Genomic DNA, 23,312 nt, shown 5'->3' with positions numbered 1-23,312 from the left:
GAAGAGTCCCAGGGGTGGGGACAGCAGGGAAGGTGTGACTGCAGTGCCCCATGTCCAGCCCTGGCCAGCCCTGCCCCCCGGGCTCCTCTGAGCCCCGAGTGTCTGGCTGTGTCCCACGTCAGCCGCAGCTGCACGCCCGGCGTTTAGAGAGGTCCCTGGGGACCCTGAGGAGGGGGTATGACCTGCACAGACACAGATTCTGGAACAGAAGATGCCCCTTCTGATGGTTGATTGACGTAATCTCTGCCCGGCTCAGGCCTGGGCGCAGGGGCTTGGGCAGCCTGGGTGCTGTGACGCAGGTCCCTTCTCCAAGGGAGTTGGTGGAAGCTTCCAGAACTGGAGCCACTCCTCCCCCCAGCCTGGGGAGAGGGAGGCACCTGCTTCCCCGGGCTGGGCCGGTCGGCGTTTCCTGGCTATTTCGGTGTCAGGGCCTCTTGGTTTCACCAGGCCAGCTGCACGGGGGTGAGGGTGGGGCCCATGGGGAGCCCAGGGGTGCTGGCCTGAGACCGGCTGGGCCCGAACAGGCCGATGCTAATGGCAGCAACAGTCAACCTCAGAGACCAGCAAACATCCATTTTCCATCTGACCATCCCTCCTGGACCCCAGGGAGCGAGTTTCCACTATCACCAGCCCGGCTGCATGGAGGGGACACAGGCCCCAAGCCGCCAACCCAGAGTCAGGGCTGTCCTGCCCCCTGGCCACCTCCAGGCTCGGCGGTGGCCCCTTGTGAGGCCCAGTCGGGCACCCTCAGCCCTCACCCTGGTTGGTTTCTCCAGGGCACGAGCCTGCCCTGCACGACACCACTCCCTCTCTACGGGCTGCTTCCCTGTGCCCACAGGAGGCCCAGCAGAGCTGCGTTGCCACCGCCGAGGTCCCCACACATCGTAGGTGCTCAGAAAAGGGCTGCTGAGTGGTGGCTTTGCCCCGGGCAGTGACCACAGCGGGCCTCATCCACGAAGGGCCTTGGTCCACACTAGCGCTGAGCTGGAGGCCCTGTGTGACCAGAGACCCTGCGGGTGGGCTCACCAGGCTGCTTTGGGGTCCCACCTTCCCTTGGAGAGCCGCTCTCGGCCGGCCCATAGCAGCCTTTCCGTCCTCCTTAGGGAGCCTGTTTGGGGTCTGGCTGAGGCTTCCTCCTTCCTTCCGGCACAATCTGGAGGCCCCAGCATGTCCCCAGGAGGCCGGGCCCTGGGCGGGCAGGGATTGTCCATCCTGGTGAGGACCGGGAGGGGATCCAGACTCTGGTGCCCAGCACAGCCCGGGCACAGAGAATGCTCAGTGGATGCCAGCCCTGACGTGACATGTCCCCAGGCCGGGTGTGAGGAGCAGAAGGGACCTGGGGGGTTGAGTGGCCACAGGAAGAGAGTGTCATCCTGACCTGTGTGGAAACACACGCATTGCGGTGCCCTGGTGAGTTGTGCTGACCATTAACTACTCTGTCCCCGGAGTGGACAGAGGGTGTCTGATGACCCAGCCCCTCCCCTGGCCTCTGTCCTGGTTGCCCCAGACAGTCTCCCTGATTCTTGCCTGTCACCTCCTCTCCCCTCCCCCAGGGCCCCAGCAGTCACCTTCCCTCCCCTCCCCCAGGGCTATTCCTGGCTCTGCTGTGAAGGAACCACAACCCCCCTCCCCCATCAGTCACCTCCTCCAGCCTTGGCCTCCCACAAGGAAGCCCCTGATGGAGAGCGCTGCCCAGGGTCGCACAGCAGGCAGGGCAGGGCCAGGACAAGCCCCCTCCCCTGACCTGACACTCTTTTCTATTAGACCAGGGGTCCGCCCAACATGCCCCCGTCCCCCTGCCACCCAGTGCCCTGGGGCCACCAGTCCGCAGGGGCTGTCCCAGCTCTGAGCTGAGCGGGGCAGGCCCGGTGCATCCCTCATGGTCAGTGTCGCCTCTGTGAAGTGGGCAATAGCAGCCCTGATGGGGACTTCAAGGCTCCCTGAGGGGCTCTGATGAGCCTCGAGACGTGCTCAGTGCCGGCTGCTGGGGGATCCGCCTTGTGGGGCGGGGCAGTGGATGAAATCTTATCCCAGGTGTGCGGGGAGATGCTCCCCGGGCGGGGAGCTGACCTGGGTGATTGAGGACACGGTGGGGTCAGCGGTGGGCTCTACGGGTGTCCCCCCAGTGCATGAGCTGTTCCAGGGCAGGGGGTCCTGTCTCCTTGCTCCCAGCACCAGCCCACAGCAGTGCTCACTGACGGTTTGCTGAATGAATGAGTGAGTGAATGGATGAATGACATGTCTCGCAGGGCTGAGGAGCTGTGGAAAGAGCTGGGGGTGGTGGGGGCAGGTCAGCCAGCAGCTCACCCTGTAACCCCGGGCAGGTCCCCCAACCCCCATCCCGCTGACAGAGCCTCAGTTCTCTCCTCTGTGAATTGGGCCCACAATACCCACACTGCTTTGCTGTATGGACTCAGAGGGTCCATGAACCCCCTCCTCCCTGCCCCTACCTGCACTGAGTCAGTATAGATTAAGGAGCCAGGGTTCCCCCACCCCACAGAGCCTTAGGATGCCTCTGATGTCCAGAGGCTGCGGGGTCGTGTGCTCAGCACATCTCCTGGCCGGCACAGCACAGCCTCCTTGGGAAGGGGGGGTGACCTCATGAGGGGGGGCCCGGGTGCACACCGTGTGTGTGGCCCTGAGTGCCTGCGGGACCTGGGCAGCTGCCTCAGCTCTGGGAACCTCTGTCTCCTCATCCATGAGGTGAGGGGGTGGTTAGCACCCACCTCCTGGGGAGGTCTGGGGGTCACAGGAGGTAGGCAGCACCCAGCTGGGGCTCCAGCCTCGTGGCAAAGAGATGACACCTGCAGCAGAGCTGGGGACGGTCAGTCCCACGACCGGGCAGAGTTGGGGTACGGAGGAGGGTGAAGCCGGGTCCCCATGGACACCCTATTGCCAGCAAGCCTGTTACCAGCTGCGCTGAGCAGGTCTGTGGCTGGCAGCTCTGTCCTAGGCGCCCAGGCACAGGTCTCATTCCTTACCCTGATGGGAGGTGTGAGAAGCTGCTTCCTGCTGCCCCTGGGGGTCGGGAGTGGGTGGGAGATGCCTAGCGTCAGCTCCTCTCAACCCCCACGTGCTCAGCCCAGACTGGCTGAGGTTCAAGCATTGTCCATGTGAAGGTCACGAGTGGAGAGCTGAGTGCGGGTTATCAGGGAGTGGCAGGCCTCTGTCAGGTGGATGGGGACAGGGACTGTCATGCCAGCAAAGGGAGCAGCGGGAGCAAACTGCAGAGGCGTGAAGCAGTGTGGCCTTTGGTGACAGAAGCCCTTGGGCTTAGAGTAGGTGTTGGTGGGACACAGAGGCAGCAGAAAACGAGTCTGGGAGTGTGGGAGGAGCAGATGCCAAAGGGACCTGTACTGGGGGCTTGGTGTTTGAACTTTACCCTCAAGATGCTGCTACTGGGCCAGTCTGGCCCTGGGCCAGACTGACCCTTCCGGTGGCAGGGCACAGTGAGCCCTCACCTCCAGGAACTAGGACCGAGGCGGGGCCTCCAAGGAGACAACACCCTTTTCGGCCCCTCCCCCAGTGCCCTGACCCAGATTTCTGACCCAGAGGAGGGGAAGGGCATGAGGAAGCCAGCCCCTCCAACCCAAGACCCCTGTCCCCCATGGTCCCTCTTTGGCCCTAACAACTCTGTCGCCTTAGGCCATGGGTCCCAGGGCCAGGGACCTGGGTCCAGGTGGGCTCAGAACTCTCCAGGTGGTTTGATGCCTGGCTGGTAAGGCCTGGAGAACATTTAACCGGGGCGGGAGGGAAGCAGTGCCCCAGAGCAGAAGCTAAGATCAAAGTCCCCTCCCCATGAGCCCAGGAGGAGAAGGGGCCGCAGGAGGCCAGGGAGGAAGGAGGCGGAGCCTGGGCTAGGAGGCCCCCAGGAGTGGCCCAGCCCAGGGACCAGGCAGGACACGGAGGGAGAGGAACGTGGGCGAAGGTTCCCGAGTCAGTTATGCTAACAGCCATACTGGAAAGAAAGGACAAGCCGGGGGCAGGGAGGTGTGGAGGGTCCCCACCAGGGCAGGGAGGGAGGGCTCATCTGGAGGTCACCAGCCATGGGCAGCTCCGGCCAGGAAGGTGGCAGGGGGTGGGCACGGCCTTGTGCTGGAGGAGGAGTGGGAAGAAGGAGAGGGCGGATGGGTGATGTGTCCTGGCTGGTTGCCTGGGAGATGCCCCCACCCAGGAGACTGTGAGCCTCTCCCTTCAGTTACTTTCTCACTGGCGCCTAGGATTCCCCACCCCACCCCCAGAATTCTGGAGAGGGTGCAAATTAAACACGAGACAAAAAAAGAAATGAGCAGAGGGCTTCCCTGGTGGCGCAGTGGTTGAGAGTCCGCCTGCCGATGCAGAGGACACGGGTTCGTGCCCCATTCCGGGAGGATCCCACATGCCGCGGAGCGGCTGGGCCCGTGAGCCATGGCCGCTGAGCCTGCGCATCCGGAGCCTGTGCTCCGCAACGGGAGAGGCCACAACAGTGAGAGGCCCGCGTACCGCAAAAAAAAAAAAAAAGAAAGAAAGAAATGAGCAGAGATTTCTGAATAATGATGAAAACATTCTATTGAGAGTTGATTGGGTGCAGGAGGAAGGGCTGGGGGGACCAGGATGGGAGGGGAGACCCCCCCAGGGGACCCGTGGTTCCAGGCCCCGGAGGGTGGGGGGACCAGGGACCTAAGGGCACCCTGAGGACGCCACTGTCTTCTCCAGGGTGCTCCCCTCATGCGTGACCTGGCAGCTGACCCTGTCATAAGATCTCCACTCGCTGGCCGTCAGGGCCAGGTAGCTGCTGGCCGCGTACTTGCTGTTGCTCTGTTTCGAGGGCTGGCTGGTCTCCACGCCCCTGGTGATGGTGGTGCTGCCTGCCTTCCAGGCCACCGTCACGCTGCCCGGGTAGAAGCCGTTGATGAGACACACCAGGGTGGCCTTGTTGGCCTTCAGCTCCTCAGTGGAGGGCGCGAACAGAGTGACCGAGGGTGCAGACTTGGGCTGACCTGTGTGACAGAGGAGGGGGTGTGAGATGCAGGGGCGGGTCTGGGGTTGCCCACCCCCATCATGGCCTCTGTGAGTGTCCCCATGGTGGCCCTGCTTGCCTTCTCTGTCCCCCCTCCCACTCAGCCCCTGGATAGCAGACAGCCCCCAAGAAGCTGTTCCACATCACTCTTCCGGGTGACCCGGCCAAGCTGTCCCATGTGCAGCCTCAGTGTCCCCGTGTGTAACCAAAGCAGCTCTCCTCCCTCCTTACGATCCCTGTCGGACTCTGGAGATGGCTGCTCCTGCTGTTGGGGGTCCTTCCTGCCGGTTACCCCAAGACCAATCTGCCTCCCCAGGCCCCAAGGAGAAAGGTGGGGGTCGGTCCTTAAGCTGGGAGGGCAGAGGGGAAGCAGCCCCCAGAGAGAAAAAACTGACTTTCCCAAGACAGCCGAGGGTGGGACAGGCTGGGAAAGCTGTGAGAGCCACTTACCTAGGACGGTGAGCTGGGTCCCGCCGCCAAAGACGTACCACGGTGACTGAGACTCGGACCAAAACCCGCCGGGCCAGCACCTGGGGCCTGTCCCCCGGGGGCCAGGATGGAGCAGGGAACTGCTGGGCATGACAGGAACAGGGCTGTAGCAGGCAGGGCTGTGTCCTCAGGTTGGGGGGGGTGGGCAGCCAGCCCCCCCCCCCGAGGCTGGGGCACTCCTGGGTGTCCCCATGCCCAGCCCCCTGTCTGAGGAAGGAGCCACTCTCACCTTGTCACCCAGTGTGTCCCCCTAACTCTGAGGCTGTCCTGTGACCACTGAATCCTCAGTGCTGATGGTGCTGCTGAGTGCCGAGTCCCCTCGGGTGGCCATGTGGTGTGGCAGAGTGAGTCCTGAGCTGGCTTGGACCTGCCTGACCTCTTCTGGCCTCATTTTAGGGCTTCTGGGTGTTCCTTCCCCCATAATTTCCCACAGTCCAGCCAGGCAGCTTTCTTCCTGGACCTGTGGACACCAGGTCATCTGGGGGCCCCCTGCCCTGTTGTCTCCACTCACTGAGATGCAGTTCAGTTCCTCCTCTTTCATGAAGCCTTCTTGGATCTTTCAGATCATTGTCTTTCTGTCCATCTGTTTTTCCATCCATCATCCATCCATCCATCCATCCATCATCCATCCATCCATCCATCATCTATCATCCATCCATCCGTCCATCATCCATCCATCTATCAACCATCCGTCCAACATCCATCCATCCATCATCCATCCATCATCCATCCATCCATCCATCATCCATCCATCCATTCATCCATCCATTATCCATCCATCATCCATCCATCCATCATCCATCCATCCGTCCATCATCCATCCATCCATTCATCCATCCATTCATCCATCTATCATCCATCCATCCATCCATTATCCATCCATCATCCATCCATCCATTCATCCACCCATCCATCCATCCATCCATCCATCCAACCAACAATGGCTCCCAAACACTTGCCTGACAAGCAGTGTTTTACATTCTGGGACATGCCAGGGCCCTTCTGGCTCTCACCCCATCTCTCCCTGAAATCTCTCAGGTGATGGACAACAGGGCCCTCATCTGGGTCAAGTCTAAGGTCCCTGTCCAGTTCCTGTTGTACCTAATGTCTCTGCAGGATGTAACATAGGGTTGGCCCCTCTTTCCAGTGACTTGGTTCTCCTTGATGTCTGTGACCCCCACTTTCTTCCTTCTTTGTTTTCCCTTTCCCCTGACCCATGCATGGCTACTGATCCCCAGACTGCCTCCCTGGGTCCTCCTTCTTTGCCATCTTCCCACAATGTGCCCACATGATGAGGCTCGAGTCTATTCCAGCTCCAAACCCTTTCCTCATCTCCACTTAAGTTGCCTACTGATCATCTCCAGCTGGATGCCCAACAGGAAACTCTAACTCACCACTTCCACATGAGACTGACCACTTTTCTCCTATTCCAGTTCTTTTTCTGTCTTTACCTTGTCACAGGTGACCATGAGTGCTCTCACCCCCAGGCCAGAAAACTTTGTCCTTAGATTCTGCGTCTGAATACTCCTTCTTAAATTTAAAACAAGGCCCAAAATAATTAAGAAACAACAGAACCACCCTCAGAGACTCCAAAGCCACAAGAAGTTCCAGGTTTTGCCTTTGCTGATTTAAATCCCCAACTCATACAAAGATGCAGCATTGAGTTGGGGCTCGTTGGATGCAAGAATCTCTGCCAGAGGATCAGACCAGTGTGCTTTCCACCTGCTAAGCTGGCCCTGTTAGCTGTGGTTGGTTTTGTGACGCAAATATAAGATCTTTTGCTTTACATTTTTAATTGTTTTAAAATTATAAGAATATTAGATATATAACACAAGTAAGCAATCTAGAAGTGCATTTAAAAAGTGCAGTGAGGGCTTCCCTGGTGGCACAGTGGTTGAGAGTCCGCCTGCCGATACAGGGGACACGGGTTCGTGCCCCGGTCCGGGAAGATCCCACGTGCCGCGGAGCAGCTAGGCCTGTGAGCCATGGCCGCTGAGCCTGCGCGTCCGGAGCCTGTGCTCTGCAACGGGAGAGGCCACAGCAGTGAGAGGCCCGCGTACCACAAAAAAAAAAAAAAAAAAAAAGTGCAATGAAAGGATACTGGGGACTTCCCTGGTGGTCCAGTGGGTAAGACTCCGCACTCCCAATGTAAGGGGTCCGGGTTCATTTCCTGGTCAGGGAACTAGATCCCACATGCATGCCGCAACTAAGAGCCCTCATGCTGCAACTAAGAAGTCTGTGTGCCGCTACTAAAGATCCTGCTTGCCACAACGAAGATCCCACGTGCCAAAACTAAGACCCGGTGCAGCCAAAATTAATTAATTAATTAAAAAAGAAAGGATACTAGACAGTAACTCAAAGTCTCTATTCACAGATGACATGATCTTATATACAGAGCAAATAAATTCCGCAGGTGCATGGTCAACACACTAGCAGTGAACAATTCAAAAAGCGAAATTAAGAAAACAATTCCATTTGCAATGGTATCGATTAAGAATAAATTTAACCAATGAGGTGAAAGACTGTCCACTGAAAGCTGCAAAATGTTGTTCAAAGAAGTTAGAGAAGACCTAAATAAATGAAAAGATGTCCTGCGTTCATGGATTGGAAGAGTTAATATTTGAAAGAGGACAATACTAACCAAAGTGATCCACAGATCCAATGCAGTCCCCATCAAAATCTCAGTGGGTAATCACTGTTACAGAGATGGAAAAGCTGATCCTAAAATGCACATGGAATTACAAAGGACTCCCATAGGCAAAACAGTCTTGAAAAAGAACAGGGAATTCCCTGGCGGTCCAGTGGTTAGGGTTCCATGCCTCCACTGCAGGGGATACCCTGTTCAGGGAACTAAGATCCTGCAAGCCCTGCGGTGCGGGAAAGAAAGAAAGAAAGAGAGAGAGAGAGAGAGGAAGAGAGAGGAAGGAAGGAAGGAAGGAAGGAAGGAAGGAAGGAAGGAAGGAAGGAAGGAAGGAAGGAAGGAAGGAAGAAAGGAAGAATCTCCTCAGCAAATGGGTTGGGACAACTGGACACCCACATGCAAAAGAATGAAGTTGGACCCCTACCTCATACCATACACAAAAATTCAAAATTGATTGAAGACCTAAGTGTAAAAGCTAAAACTATCTCTTAGAATAAAGCATAGGTATAGATCTTCATGACCTTGGATTAGGCAGCAGATTCTTAGATATGACACTAAAAGTACAAGCAATAAATGAAAGAATTGATAAGTTGGACTTCATCAAAATTCAAAACTTTTGTGCCTCCAGGTACATTATCAAGAAAGTGAAAAGACAACTCACAGAATGGAAGAAATAATTTGAAAATCATGTATCTGATAAGGGTCTAGTATCCAGAATATATAAAGAAATCTTATGACTCAACAAAGCAACAAAAAGACAACTGATTTAAAAGCTGGGCAAAGGACTTGAGACATTTCCCTAAAGAAGATATAAAAATGACGGACAAGCACTTGAAAAGACCCTTAACATCATTAATAATTATAGAAGTGCAAATTAAAACCACAATGAGATACCATTTCACAGCCAGTGGGATGGATATAAAAATAACAATAATAAAAAAAGGAAATAACAAGTGTTGGTGAGGATATGGAGAACTGTAACCCTTGTGCATTGCTGGTAGGATTGTAAAATGGTGCAGCCACTGTGGAAAACAGTTTGGCCAATCTCAAAAGTTAAACGTAAAGCTACCATGTGACCCAGCAATTCCACTATTAGGCATTTACCCAAAAGAATTGAAGACAGATACTCAGAAAAACACTTGACATGAATGTACATAACAGCACTATTTACAATAACCCAAAGGTGGAAATAACACATTAACTAATGAACAGATAAACAAAATGTGGTATATCCATAAAGTGGAATATTGGGGCTTCCCTGGTGGCGCAGTGGTTAAGAATCCGCCTGTCAATGCAGGGGACACGGATTCAAGCCCTGGTCCGGGAAGATCCCACAAGCCTCGGAGCAACTAAGCCCGTGCGCCACAACTACTGAGCCCGCGCTCTAGAGCCCGTGCTCTGCAACAAGAGAAGCCACCGCAATGAGAAGCCCGCACAACCCAACGAAGAGTAGCCCCCACTAGCTGCAACTAAAGAAAGCCAGCACACAGCAACAAAGACCCAACGCAGCCAAAAATAAATACATAAATAAATTAAAAAACAAAAAGAGGAATATTATTTGGCCTTAAAAAGAATGACGTACTGACTCCTGCTACAACATGGATGAACCTTGAAAACATGATGCTAGGTGAAATAAGCCAGACACTAGGGTCTTATATTGTATGATTTCATTTATATGAAATACCCAGAATAGGCAGATTCATAGAGACAGAAAGCAGGTTACTGGTTGCCAGGGGCTGGGGAATTGGGGGAATGCAGAGGGACTGCTTTGGGGTTTCCTTTGGGGTGATTAGTAGACTCAGGAAAAAGATAGTGGTGATGGTCGCAAAACATAGTGAACGCACTAAATGTCACCGAATTGTGTATTTTAAAATAGTTAAAATAGTGAATTTTGGGAATTCCCTGGTGGTCCACTCGTTAGGACTTGGTGCTTTCACTGCTGGGGGCCGGGTTTGATCCCTGGTCAGGGAACTAAGGTCCCACACGCTACTCGGCCAAAAAAAAAAAGTGAATTTTATTTTAAAAGAATTTTATCTCAATTTCTTAAAACACTGACAGTACCGAGTGCTGGGGAGAATACAGAGCAACTGTAACTCGTACACATTGCTTGTGGGAATGTAAAAAGTTTTAGCCACTCTGGAAAGCTGTTTGGTAGTTTTATATAAACATACACTTACCCTCTGATCAATCAAATCCTACTGCTAGGTATTTAACCAAGGAATGAAAACTCATGTTCAAACAAAGACTTGTATGCAAATGTATATACTGTCTTTATTTATCATTGCCAAAAGCTGGAAACAACCCAAATGTTCCTCTATTGGTGAATAGTTAATAAACTCTGATACGTTCATAGATGGAATCCTACTTAGCAATAGAAAGGAACAAACTCTAGATAAAGGGGATAATTGGATAATTGCAAAGGTGTCATACTGAACTAAAGAAGCCAGACTCATATGGTTACGTACTTGGAATATATTGAGCAATAAAAAGGAGCGAAGTGTGTACAACCAACAGTCTGGATGAACAGCCAGGAAACTATGCTGAGTAAAGAAAGGCGCTTCCAGGGCATATATGCAGAGAAAACCATAATTCGAAAAGACACATGCACCCCCATGTTCATTGCAGCACTATTTACAGTAGCCAGGACATGGAAGCAACCTAAATGTCCATCACAGAGGAATGCATAAAGAAGATGTGGCACATACATACAATGGAACATTACTCAGCCATAAAAAAGAATGAAATAATGCCATCTGCAGCAACAGGGATGGACCTAGAGATTGTCATACTGAGTGAAATAAGTCAGAGAAAGACAAATACCATATGATATCGCTTATATGTGGAATCTAAAAAAATGGTACAAATGAACCTATTTACAAAATAGAAATAGAGTCACAGATGTAGAGAACAAACATGGTTATCAGGGGGCAAAGGGGGGGAGAGATAAACTGGGAGATTGGGATTGACATATACACACTACTAAATATAAAATAAATAACTAATAATAACCTACTGTATAGCACAGGGAACTCTACTCAATACTCTGTAATGGTCTATGAGGGAAAAGAATCTAAAAAAGGGTGGACCTATGTATATCTATAACTGATTCACTTTGCTGTCCACCTGAAATTAACAACACTGTAAATCAATTATACTCCAATAAAAATTTTTTAAAAAAAGAAAAAGAAAGAAAGTCGGTCCCAAACGGGTACATGCAGTATGATTCCATTTATAGAACAATCTTGAAAGGACAAAATTAGAAAAGAAGACCAAATTAGTAGTTGCCAGAGTTAGCAGGGGCTTGGGAGGGAGAGAAGTGGGTGTGGCTAGAAAGGAATCTTTGTGGCCATGGAAATGTTCTGTACCTTAACTGTGTCCATGTCAATATCCTGGTTGTGATTTTTTATTTTACAAGACATTACCGTTGGGAGAAACTAGGTGAAGGGTAGATGGGATCCCTCTGTATTATTTCTTACAGCTGCATGTGAACCTACAATTATCCCAAAATAAAAAGTTTAATTTAAAAAAAGATTACATACTGCATGATGCCGTTTATATCTCGAAAAGGCAAAACTATAGGATCAGAAAGAGATCAGTGGTTTCCATGGTTGGGGCAGAAAAAGGGATTGACTACACAGAGGGCGCAGGGAAATTTTGGTGGGGGGTGGAAATGTTCTGTATCTTGATTGTTGTGAGGGTCACACAACTCTACAGTTTTATTAAAATTTATACAACTGCTAATACCAAAAAGGATGAATTTTACTCTGTAAATCGAAATAAAACAAAAGCAGTGTGCTAGTATGACATATTGCAACCTGTTTATAAAAATCTTTATTATGTCATTACAGTTGTCAAAAAAACCGTATCAAATGACTGTGTAATACTCCCTACCATGAATGTACCATAGTTTATTTTACCTTCCCTTATCATTGGACATTTAGGTTTCCACTTCTTCCCCAGGAACACACTTATAGTATTTAGCTGAAGTTCTGATTATATCATCAAGATAAATTTCTAGAGGTGGAATTGCTTGATTAAAAGGAATGTATGGGGCTTCCCTGGTGGCACAGTGGTTGGGAGTCCGCCTGCTGATGCGGGGGGCGTGGGTTCATGCCCTGGTCCGGGAGGATCCTGCGTGCCGCAGGGCAGCTGGACCCGTGGGCCGTGGCCGCTGGGCCTGCGCATCTGGAGCTTGTGCTCCGCGACAGGAGAGGCCGCGGCAGTGAGAGGCCCACGTACAGCAAAAATAATAATAATAATAAAAAGGAATGTATGTTTTTATGAGTCTTGGTATGTTATTCCAGAAATTGTTTGTTCCAGAAAATCAGCCTCCCGCTGACAGTCCATGACTGTGCCCGTTCCTCCCCATCAGCACTCTGATAACGTCACTTTAAATTCACTTGGCAATTTCATAGGAGATCTTGGTACCTGGTTACCGTGGACCTCCTCCCCATCCCCAAGGCACAGGCTTTGGCCAAAGCCCCTTCTCCACGTCTCTTCTCCATCCTCTAATCTGCCCTCACAGTGGTCTCTGATCTGGAGCCATTTTTCCAAAACACAAACCTGACTCTGACAGCTCCCCACTTAAATCCCTCAATGACTCCTCATGGACCCCAGTATAAAGGGCTGGGTTACAAGACCCCCATGGTCTGCACCCCGCTCTCCCTGGCTCTGGATGCTCCCTGCGGGTCTGTGCACCTCAACTCTCCTCCTCAGCACCCCTTGCTCCCTTTGCCTGGAGCCCCCACATCATGGGTCAGCGCCCTGGATCTGTAAGACCAGCTCGGGCATCCCCCCCAACATCTTACTTCTCCTAAAATGGTCCATGGGTCTGCCCTATGCCTGGACATGACCCCCTTGGTTCGGGCCCACCCTGAGGACCCTGAGTGGCCTGTCGGGTGAGTGGATGTCCTCGGGGGAGACCAACTTCTTGCAGACCATCCCTTCTCTTGGACCATTTTTTTTTTTAAATACAGGACACAGCATTCTCTTAACTGTGCAGCAAAAAAGCCAAGGGGGCATCCTGGCTCCTCCCTCTCCTGGTCCTCTCACCTCCTGTCTCTGTCCAGCTCTCTGTCCACTCTGCCCATGACAACACCCACCTCCCTGAGGCCTCTCTAGTTCTGATTTCCCGCCCCTTCCCACCCACCCAACTCCAGTCACATTTCCTTGCAAACATTCCCCAGGACCCCCCAGATGAAGTCTATCCTCCAGGGACAGGTCCTCCACGTCTGGGCCTGGCCGCCCCTCTAGCCTCTTCTCAGACCCACGTGCCGCAGCCCTGCGGACCCCCGGGCGCTTCCTGAGGGTTCTGTGCCTGTGCTGCCTTGCCCAGGTGGACCCCTTGACCTGAACTCCAACCCCCGTGGGGCCTCCTCTGTCCTGCAGGCAGCGCGCTGCATGTGGCGCTTGTCGCCGGGCCCCTCTTCCCTGGACCTTGAGCTGGGGCCTGACCTGATGGAGGTCCGTCTCTCCTCGTGTTCTCCTGGATCCTGCCCTGGCTGTGCAGTCCCTACCGGACGCTGCGGTGCCGGCCCTGACCTGACACTCACAGACACCCACCCACCTCCATGGCTGTGCTGCTGGTGCCGCAGACTCCACTCCTCCTGTCCCAGACCTTCACCACCACGGCCCCAGCATCCCTGGGGCAGGCGTCAGGCTGCAAGGCCCTCATCCAACTAGGACCCCTCACTTTGCAGAGGGGGAAACTGAGGCTCAGAGAGGCGGACTTGTCAGCCGGGTCTGTTTAGGGGATAGGGATGGGGACAGCTGGAGGCTTGGGCGTTCGAGTCAGAACCAGCTGTGTGACCTTGGGCAGTTGCCTCACCTCTCTGGGCCTCTATCCTTGTAAACTGGGGGTGACAGAGGGACCTGCCTTGTGGGGCCACTGAGAGGGAGGTTCTGCCCCTAAATGGTCAGTGCCCACGATGAATGTGCTGCTGTGTCACTGATCATCACAAATGGTCCCAGATGCTCAGCAGTTTGTCCAGGGACCTCCCACCACAAGCAGAGAGGAGGGGGCTGGGGTCACACAGCAGCAGCAGGGGCAGACTGCGGCCCCCACGGACCCTCGCCCAGGCCTCTCTCACGGAGGTGCCTGCACCCTGGTGGGCTTGGGCTCCCAGAGACCAGTCGCAGGAGGTGGTCCTTGGCTGGGGGACCCGGGGACACCAGGGAAGGTCCCCTCACCACACAGCCTCAGCCAGAGCTTGCGCCCTGGTGCTCCAGGGACCAGAGCCTGCCCAGCCAGGGGAAGGGTGAGGAGGTGGCTCACCAGCTAAGAGGAGCCCCAGGGATCCCAGGATGACAGCAGCCACTGCCCCCTCCTGCCCCTGCCTCCCTGTTCCTGCTCTACCCCGAGGACCAGAGCGAGGTGGGCGAGGCACTAGTCTTGGGTACAAAATGTAAGGGGCACCAAAAAACTCAGTAATTCAGATAAATATTTTAATACAATATAAAAAAATAAAAATTAACGCAAACAAATGCACACTGGACAAAATGTCAACCCTTCAAATAAAGCCACCGTCTGCCCAGGCCCCTCCTCTCCAGCTGATGCTCCCTTCTCGCCCCTCTCCCCTCACCCGCTCTCTGTCCCCACTCCCAGTTCTGCCTGCAGGGACCCTCATGTCCCCCCATGATTCCCTCGGCCCCTTACCTGTGCCACAGGCTCCAAGGGCTGCTTCCTGCCGGGGTTTCCTTGCGGGGGGCCGTGCTCTGCGGTGCTGGCGTCGGGGGCAGCAGGCCATGGGCGCCCACGGCCAGGCCCAGCACTATTAGAGGCCAGTTGTGCCTGGGGACACAGCTCTGACCCCTGCGGGCCTCACAGCCCAACTGGCCTGTCCTGGGCCTCATGTGCCCTCAGGTCAAAGGCACCTCTGGCCGATCTGCTGGCGTGGGCTCCCTGGAGGGGTGTCGGCAGGTGCCCCCGGCTCCCCTCTCTGGCGGTAGCCGTCCCGGTGCGTCCTGGCCCACATGGCCCTGGCCTCTGCTTGGGCCTTCTCTGTCCCTGCCCCCAGCACCCAGCCCCCTCCAGGGCCCATGGCCGTTACTCCTGGGGGCCTCTCCCAAGAGGGGCACCGGCCAACTGCTCTGCTGTGGTCGGAATCCAGGGCTCAACCGCCTCACGCTGCAGCCTGTGCCGGCCCCACCCCTGGGACCCTGGATGGGACACATCTGCTCCTGCCCTAGTTCCCAAGGGCGCCTGTGTAGCATCTCCCTGGGGCCTGGAGAGGCCGAGGAAGGCGGCCGAGTGCCAGCGGAAGAGGAGCGGCCGAGGCCTGAGTTCAGCAGGGTGAGGCTGGGGCTTCTCTTCCGACCAGCCTTGGGCGGGGGTGGTGAGAGGGGAGGAAACAGGTGCAGGTTTAGCAAGAAGCCGGTTTCAAGTCAGGGAATCGTGATTTCATTATAAAATGGTGTGTTTAATGAACTGTGTACAGCACCTCATGGTCTCACTCCCCCCGCCCCGTCGTGTCTCACACACACACACACACACACACACACACACACACACACACACACGCTCATAGATTTTATCCAGAGGTCACCACCACGAGCAGAGTGTCTGGTGCGCAGTGGGGACTTCTGCGAGGCTCCCCTTTCCCTCTCCCGTCCAGGGGAGCCTGCCTGCCTCCCCAACATCTGGATGCATCATCGCCCAGGGACCCTGTGCTTTGGGGTGGGGTGGGCAGTGGGCAGAAAAGAGGCACTGAGCCCACCTTGGGTAGCAAGGGCCTGGCTCTATGCTGGTGCTGCCAGCAGTGATGCCTCAGGAATGTTATACATAACATAAAATTTACCATTTTAGCCACTGTTAAGTGTACAATTCAGTGGCATTAAGTCCCTTCTCATGGTTGTGCAACCACCATCCACATCCAGAACTTTCACACCTTCCCAAACTGACACTCTGTCCCCATTAAACACGATCTTCCCATCCGCCTCCCCAGCCCCTGGGAATCACCCTTCTGCTTTTTTTTTTTTTTTTTTTTGCCATCCTGCACAGCCTGCGAGATCTTAGTTCCCCGACTGGGGATCGAACCTGAACTCCCTGCAGTGCAAGCAGACTCTTAACCACTGGACCACCAGGGAATTCCCCACCACCATTCTGCTTTCTGTCTCTATGATTTTGACCCCTCTAGGGACTAAGTGGAATCAGACGGGATTTGTACTTTCAAAGTGCTTTATAAACTGGGAAGTGCTCCACGCACAACACAGATGGAGGATGACTATAATTATATTTCTTATTATCATCATGGGGAGCTGGCCCATCTGGTGTGGCTTGGGAAAACCATCAGCCGTCAAAAAACAAACGAATCCCTGATGCTATCCAACTGCCACTTTTCAAATTTTGTGTTGCAACTCCCAGAGGTTGTGGAACCAATTCAGTCAGGTGCAGCCAGAGTCCTGCAACAGTGAGGTCATCCAGAGCAGACGGAGAACAGAGGGCATCCGCGTGAGGGGAGGGCAGCTGGTTAGTGGGGTCCTGCCTCAGTTATCCGAAAACATAGATACACACTGGATAGTGATGGGAAATGCATTTCTTACTGGGGCTTTTGATAGAAAAACCTTTGGAAAACGCAGTCCTGGTCCAGTTGTGTGTAGGAGATGGAGCTCCTTGTCAAATCTGCCCTTGCACATCAAGTTTGTGTTTGAACTTGAGTTCAAGTTCAAACTGGATGGAGTTCATGTTTGAAACCACTCTTTGCTTCAGGTCCTGATGGTTTGTCCATCTCTGTGAGGTTCTCCCCAGGGGCCCCCAGAGTGAATTTCATGGATGCCACATGCCCTAGTGGAGTTGGGCCATTCCAGACATCCTGTTGGCATCTCTCCTACAGTGGTCATGGGATGTGTAGCAGACAGACTGATTTCCCCATATCACAGGGAGTTCAAGAAGGCCACCATGAGGTCAGACTCCGTGGACCGATGTGACTTTGCTTAGATCCTCATGTCCCACACACACTGACCGGGCATCCCCGAGGCCAGGTACTGCATCCCAAGACCTCACGGTCCTTGGGAAGATGGGCCAGCACTGAACGGTAACTGGGTGCGGGTGCCCTGACACGTGACATGGGGTATAGGGAGCCCCTGGGAGGCCCTGATCCAGTCCAGCTTCTCCCCATTGTGGTGCTTGGCCCACTCCAGCCTCATACCTGGGTTCCGTGTACCTTGGGGCCTGGGGTGGGGTTCCTGCCAGGGTCCAGGCTGAAGCTGCTCCCTCCCCGCACCCCTGTGTGGGTGTGACACTCACCCACTGCCCGGGGCCCAGAAGCTGCGGTTCCCCCGAGGACAGCCCCAGGTCTCGGGGAGAAGAAGGGGCTGTCCCTGAATTCAGTGACCCCAGCTACTCCCCATAACCTGCCCTGCACCTGCTGTTGCTACAAACCACATCCTCCTGTGGTGGCCATGGTTGGAAATCTGGGTCTGGCTGGTCCCTGGAGACCCTAGGGGGATGGGCAGGGCCTTCCCAGCTGGTGCAGCTGCAGCTCTGGTCTCCTGGGCCTGTCCCCACCCCGTCCCTGGACCGAGAATGGCCGAGGGCTGGATTCAGGCCGAGCCAGAGAGGTCTGGGTCCAGCTGTCCTGCTCAGCAGATCCCCTGCTCAGGGTCCCTGGCTCCTCTGTGCCCTGACCCCACCCATCTCCCCTGGAGCAGAGGAGTGTGTCATGTCCAGTCACTTCTGCCCTGCTCCCGTGTCAGGGGCGCCCCCTGCCTCCTCCTGGTCAGCCCCCTGCCCATTCTCCATCCCACAGGCCCCAGAGACTCCTCCTGTGGCCACCAGGACTCCTCTCTCCCAAGTCGTCTCCAGAGCAGACACGCGGGTCCATCTTCTCCAAGTCCCAGGTGTGAACGTTCTAGAAAATTCCAGGTTCTTGGGATCACTAGATCTGCTGTATGACTCCCAAGCCCTTCTCTGGGGGTGGTCTCCGCTACTGTGGAAGGTTGAAAGCATTCTCCAAAGCCCAGAGGCCTGGAGGTTTCATGCGACGCGAGAGCGACGCTGTAGTCGCCCTTGCTTATTTAAGGCCAGTGTGAGAGTTAATTTTATGTGTCAACTTGGCTGGGCCACAGCGCCCAGATATTTGGTCAAGCATTATTCTGGATGTTTCTGTGAGGGTTTATTTGGATGAGATTGACACTGAAATCAGCGGATTAACATGAAATTGATGCTTTGAGTAAAGCAGATTACCTCCCTAATATGGGTGGGCCTCACCCAATCATCTGAAGGCCTGAGGAGAACAAAGACTGACCTCCCCAGAGCTAGAAGGAATTTTGCAGCAGATGGATTCACTGCCCCTTTTCCCTGGGTCTCCAGCCTGCCGGTCCATCCTGCAGATTTTGGACTCACATCTCCACAACCATGTAAGCAATTCCTTAAAATAAATCTCTATTTATAGACACACACATCCTGCTGGTTCTGTTTCTCTAGAGAACCCTGGCTCACACAGCTCACCCCATGGATGGTCATTATGATTCCTGTTTCCCAGACGAGGACACTGAAAGTTAGGGCCTCATTTAGGTGCAGTGACGTGACTTTGGGTGGAGAAGGAGTAGAACCTTCTTGGTCCAGGGTGGAGGTGGCAGGGGAGGAGTGGGCGTGGACTGTGAGCACGAAGCTGGGGTGGCTGGGGGGGGCAGTTTCGTGCCTTGAGTCCCCGTCTGTCACGTCACCATGAGTCACGGCTCCCACTGCCATGGTAGCTGGCACTGTAATAGCCTCGGCCTCGGCCCAGTCCCCACTGATGATCAGGATGGCTGTGTTCCCTGAATGGAGCCAGAGAATTGGTCAGGGATCCCTGAGGGCCGGTTGCTATTGTCATAGACGAACAACACAGGGGCCTGGGCCGGCTTCTGCTGGTACCAAGATGCATGTTTATGCATGATGTTACCTCCTGAGCAGGTGATCCTGACCTTGTTCCGGGGGCTATTGACACTGAGGGCGGCTGGGTCAGTTCATAGGAGGCCGTGGAGCCTGTAAGAGAGGAGGAGAGGGGACTTCCCTGGTGGTCTAGTGGCTAAGACTCTGCGCTCCCCATGCAGGGGGCCAGAGTTTGATCCCTGGTCAGGGAACTAGATTTCACATGCCGCAACTAAGGAGCCCACATGCTGCAACTAAGACCCAGTGCATCTTAGTTAAATAAATAAATATTTTTTAAAATGAGAGAGAGAGAGGAGGGGAGAGGGGACTTGAAGATGAAGGCCCATTCCCAGGGGCTCCCACCCTCAGGCTGATCCTGTAGCAGCTGCGGGGGGGGGGGGGGGCGGTGCACAGCACCTGTGCAGAGAGTGAGGAGGGGAGCAGGAGAGGGGTCCAGTCCATGGTGGAGATGCCCCGAGCTCTGTCTTCTGCACCTGGAGCTGGGCAGGACCTCCCAGACCCTCTCATTGTGGCTCATGCAAACCTGACCCCTCCTGTCTTTGCTGTGGCTCCCTGTGCATCTGAGGCGCTGGTCCCAGTTAGGGGCGCGGCCATCTCGCTGGGCTCCCCACACCCCGCAGGGGTTCTCCCTCTGCCCTCCTGCCTCAGGGAAGGCTGGCTCTGCCTTTGGGTCTGAGATGTGGTAAGGGCCCCAGACCTGGCCCCATACGTGCCTCCCGCCGTGGGCGCCCCCTTCAGGCGGCTCAGAGCAGAAACAGGAGCAGAGCCCCCTCCTTCCTGTTGCTCTCCGATGCCTGCAGCACTGCCGCCTGGCCCTGGTCACACCTCCCAGGGAACATTCATCCCTTTTATGGAGGGTCGTTTGCATTTCAGGCATCTCTCAGGCCTGGGTCTACACAGATTCACAAGAAACAAATCAGTAGTCCCACTCGTCCAGTAGTCCTTGCGGCAGGCGGTTTTGACGGAGAGAGAGGTGCTGCTGGCAGCGCCATATCCCTGTCTGTTTCCCTGGGCGGCAAAGCTCAGAGTGAGGGGTGGTCCGTGGGACTGAGGAAACCAAGGCCGCAGCAATAGCCCTTCCAGGGAGAGGGCTCCAGTTTCCGTCGGGAGAGGGCTGAGAAAGTGGAGCGTGAGGGGTGTGGTGCAGAGGCTCATCCCAGGAGGGGAAAGTGGACGCGGGGGGTGGGGCGCGGGACTGCCAGGAGGGCAGCTGCAATCCGGGAGTCAGGGCTGCGAAGCGACAGCTGGAGGGTGGTCGAAATGCCCAAACATCCGGGTCTGAGTGGGAGGGAAGGACCTGCGCTTCTGAGCCAGAAGGAGCCAGAGGTCAACCGTGGGAGGTGAGCGTGCTCTGTGCGTACAGGCACACCTGTTACGTTGCTTCTGGTTTCCAGGTGCTCCTGAGAAGCATCTCCAGAGCATCACCTGCTTGCCCACATGGGTGGTTTGAGTGAGAGTGCCTTAGTGAGGTTGAACCAGATGACAAGGGCGCAGGAAGTGCTCTGAGACTTTCACGTGCGTGGAACCACCAGGGATCTTGTGAAAATGCGAGTTCAGACTCAGCAGGTCTGGGGTGACCAGGACACATGGCATTTTTTACAAGCTCCCAGGTGATGCTGCCGCTGCCAGCCTGTGGACCCACATGGCGTAACGGGGTGTAAAGGGCACTCTGCACTGCCCCCTGGCGGCCTTGGTCGCGGTGTCTGCACTTGTACAGTGGGTGATGGAGGCCGTCGGTGGTCACCGCGGCCGGAGGAGCGATTCCCAGGGACAGCTCTGACGTCCGCTGAACTGAAGCTGAGGTTGAACTGGATTGTCGGAGGGTAGAACCCCGGGAAGCCGCGTTTCTGGGTCAAGGACGTACTGATGAGATGCAGGAAATGAGAGAAGGGTTCGGGTTTGAGGGACTTTTGCAGACTCCCCAGGTGGACGGCAGTCACTGGAAGTGGAGGGAGGGAAAGGAGCGGTCGTGGTCGGCCTGTGAGGACGACCACCCTCCCAGCACCACCTCCCTCAGCTGCAGTCCAAATAGTCCTGCGGAGGAGAACCCTGCTCCCAACTCCCGGCCTCCGGCACCATTATGCCTTGAGGGCATGAAACAGAGCTTTAACTTTATTTATTTTTTATTTTTATTTCTTTAATTTTGAGAGAGTGGTGTAAGGTGGGTACTGTTATCCTGAACTTATCCTTAATTTTTCTTCTTTTGGGTGAGTAAACTATTTGGGATCCTGGCTTAGTAACTACCAGTATCACATGGAGGATTTCAAAATTTTCACATTCTTGTGCTCTTTCTCCATTTAGGGTGTAATAATAATTGTCCTTTTAAGGAAGATGTGATGTGTGTGTGTATATATATACATATACACACAAGAGAATATTACTCAGCCATAAAAAGGAATGAAATAATGCCATTTACAGCAACATGGATGGACCTAGAGAATATCATACTAAGTGAAGTCAGACAGAGAAAGATAAATATCATATGGTATCACTTACATGTGGAATCTAAAAAAAACCAACACAGGTGGGCTTGTATACAAAACAGAAACAGACTCAGGAGCAGAAACATCGAGAGCAGACTTAACGTTTATCAAGGGAGAAACGTTGGGGGGAGTGATAAATTGAGAGTTTGGTATTGACGTATACACACTGCTGTTTGTAGAATAGATGATCCATGTGGACCTACTGTATAGCACAGGGAAATCTACTCAGTATTCTGCAATAACCTAAATGGGAAAAGAATCTGAAAAAGAATGGATATATGTATATGTATAACTGAATCATTTGGCTGTACACCTGAAGCTGACACAACACTGTGAATCAATTATACTCCAATATAAAATAAAAATTAAATTAATAAAAAATGAATGGGAAAAATTTTTTAAAAGAAAACAACAACAATAATAAAGATCCACACGCCAAAAAAAAAAAATCATCATCCTTTAGAGAATTAGCTGGAGTGAAGGTACCTTGGCACAAATTTTTTAAAGACAAATGTAAATGGACTGTTTTTGACACATTGTCATGTTCCTGGTTAGACATCAATTTGAATGGGCTTGTGCTGCCCAAAGACAGAACAACTTACCATAATTGCAATGGATTTAAACACCTCAAATATCTTGTGCCCACGAACCTGGAAGATGCTGGCACACTGACTTGTGATTTCTATGACTGGTAAATAAAGGGAAAAAAGACCAAACATTTATCCTGCCTTTACTATGTGAACAGTCCCTTGGGTGCCTAAATCATTGAGGAGGGGACGTTTTCTTCATAGTTTTGCTAGAATGAAAATATCCTCGTTTTACAGCCCGTCGTGAATGAATGGATTTGGTCATTGGGCGTGTATCACAAAATTTTTGTGGGGCCTCCCTGGAACAAATTCAGACCACCAGCAAAACAAATTCCCAAGACACAAGCAGATTTAATTCCCAAATCCAGCCTCCAAAGGGGTTTCCAGGAGCTTCTCCTCACCTGGGGCAGCCCAAGACCCCACCCTCCTCACCAAGACCCCACCTCTCCTCGGGGAGGCGTGCCCTTCTGCCTTTGGTTCAAGGTAAGCGTGTCCTATGGTGCCTGGGAGGCTGGAGCAGCAGGCTCCCTTTCCTCCCTCCTCTCTCTCTGCATCTCCGGCCCCTGCTCCATGTCCCCGGCCCCCACGGCGCAGAAATACACAGCCTCATCCTCCGGCTGAAGATCAGAGATGCTCAGATACCCTGTGTTCTTAGCCAGGTCTTTGGAGCCAGAGAAGCGAGGGGGGACCTTGGGGCCCTGGTTCTTGTCCGAGTGGGAGAAATATCTCAGCAGGAACCTTGGGGGGTGGCCGGCCCTCTGCTGGTACCAGTAGATGCTGTGAACACCGACATCATGGTCACTGCTCAGCGTGCAGGCCAGGCGGATCGTGGTTCCAAGGGACGAGGACACAGATGGCGGCTGATTCAGCACCGGCTGAGGGCCACAAGCTGGGGACACAGAAGCATGTGGGCATCCAGGGCAAAGCAGGGCAAGGGAAGGGGCCAGGGGCCTTGAGCTCTGGGGGTTCTCACCTGTGCAGTGGGCCAGGAGCGCCAGCAGGACAGGGGTCCAGGACATGGTGCAGCCGAGCAGAGCTCTGTCTCCAGTGTGCACTGGGGCTCCGGGCCCTCGCAGGGCTGCTACAGCACCCTCCTCCGCCCTCCCAGGGGTGGGGCCGTTGCACGCCCAGTTCCCAGTGGCCGTCCCAGACTTCTTGGGTTTGCATTGTTGGTTAGGGGGACGGCCCCGTGGTGGCCTTTGCAGCTCCTGCCTTGGCCCCATGGAAGCGTTTAGGGAGG

At 54.0% G+C, this 23,312-nt stretch overlaps 2 protein-coding genes across 2 annotated transcripts; both read right to left on the bottom strand.

Annotated features, from left to right (window-relative positions):
• Positions 1–4,659: 4,659 nt before the first annotated feature.
• Positions 4,660–19,004, bottom strand: LOC309970973 (uncharacterized protein; the record flags this gene model as incomplete). Its single annotated transcript, XM_082853734.1, is given in 6 exon segments — positions 4,660–4,979; positions 5,450–5,568; positions 14,785–14,919; positions 15,003–15,190; positions 18,577–18,896; positions 18,899–19,004. Coding segments are annotated over 6 exon segments (1,188 nt in total).
• Positions 19,005–22,566: 3,562 nt separating this feature from the next.
• Positions 22,567–23,091, bottom strand: VPREB1 (V-set pre-B cell surrogate light chain 1; the record flags this gene model as incomplete). Its single annotated transcript, XM_082852871.1, has 2 exons — positions 22,567–22,961; positions 23,046–23,091. The coding sequence occupies 2 exons, from the start codon at positions 23,089–23,091 to the stop codon at positions 22,567–22,569; spliced, it is 441 nt and encodes a 146-aa protein (XP_082708997.1).
• Positions 23,092–23,312: the final 221 nt, after the last annotated feature.

The sequence above is a fragment of the Leucopleurus acutus genome (assembly GCF_964270905.1).
Source record: "Leucopleurus acutus genome assembly, chromosome: 13".
In the NCBI taxonomy this organism is placed as follows: Eukaryota; Metazoa; Chordata; class Mammalia; order Artiodactyla; family Delphinidae; genus Leucopleurus; species Leucopleurus acutus.
This window is presented reverse-complemented; position numbering and strand designations above follow the sequence as displayed.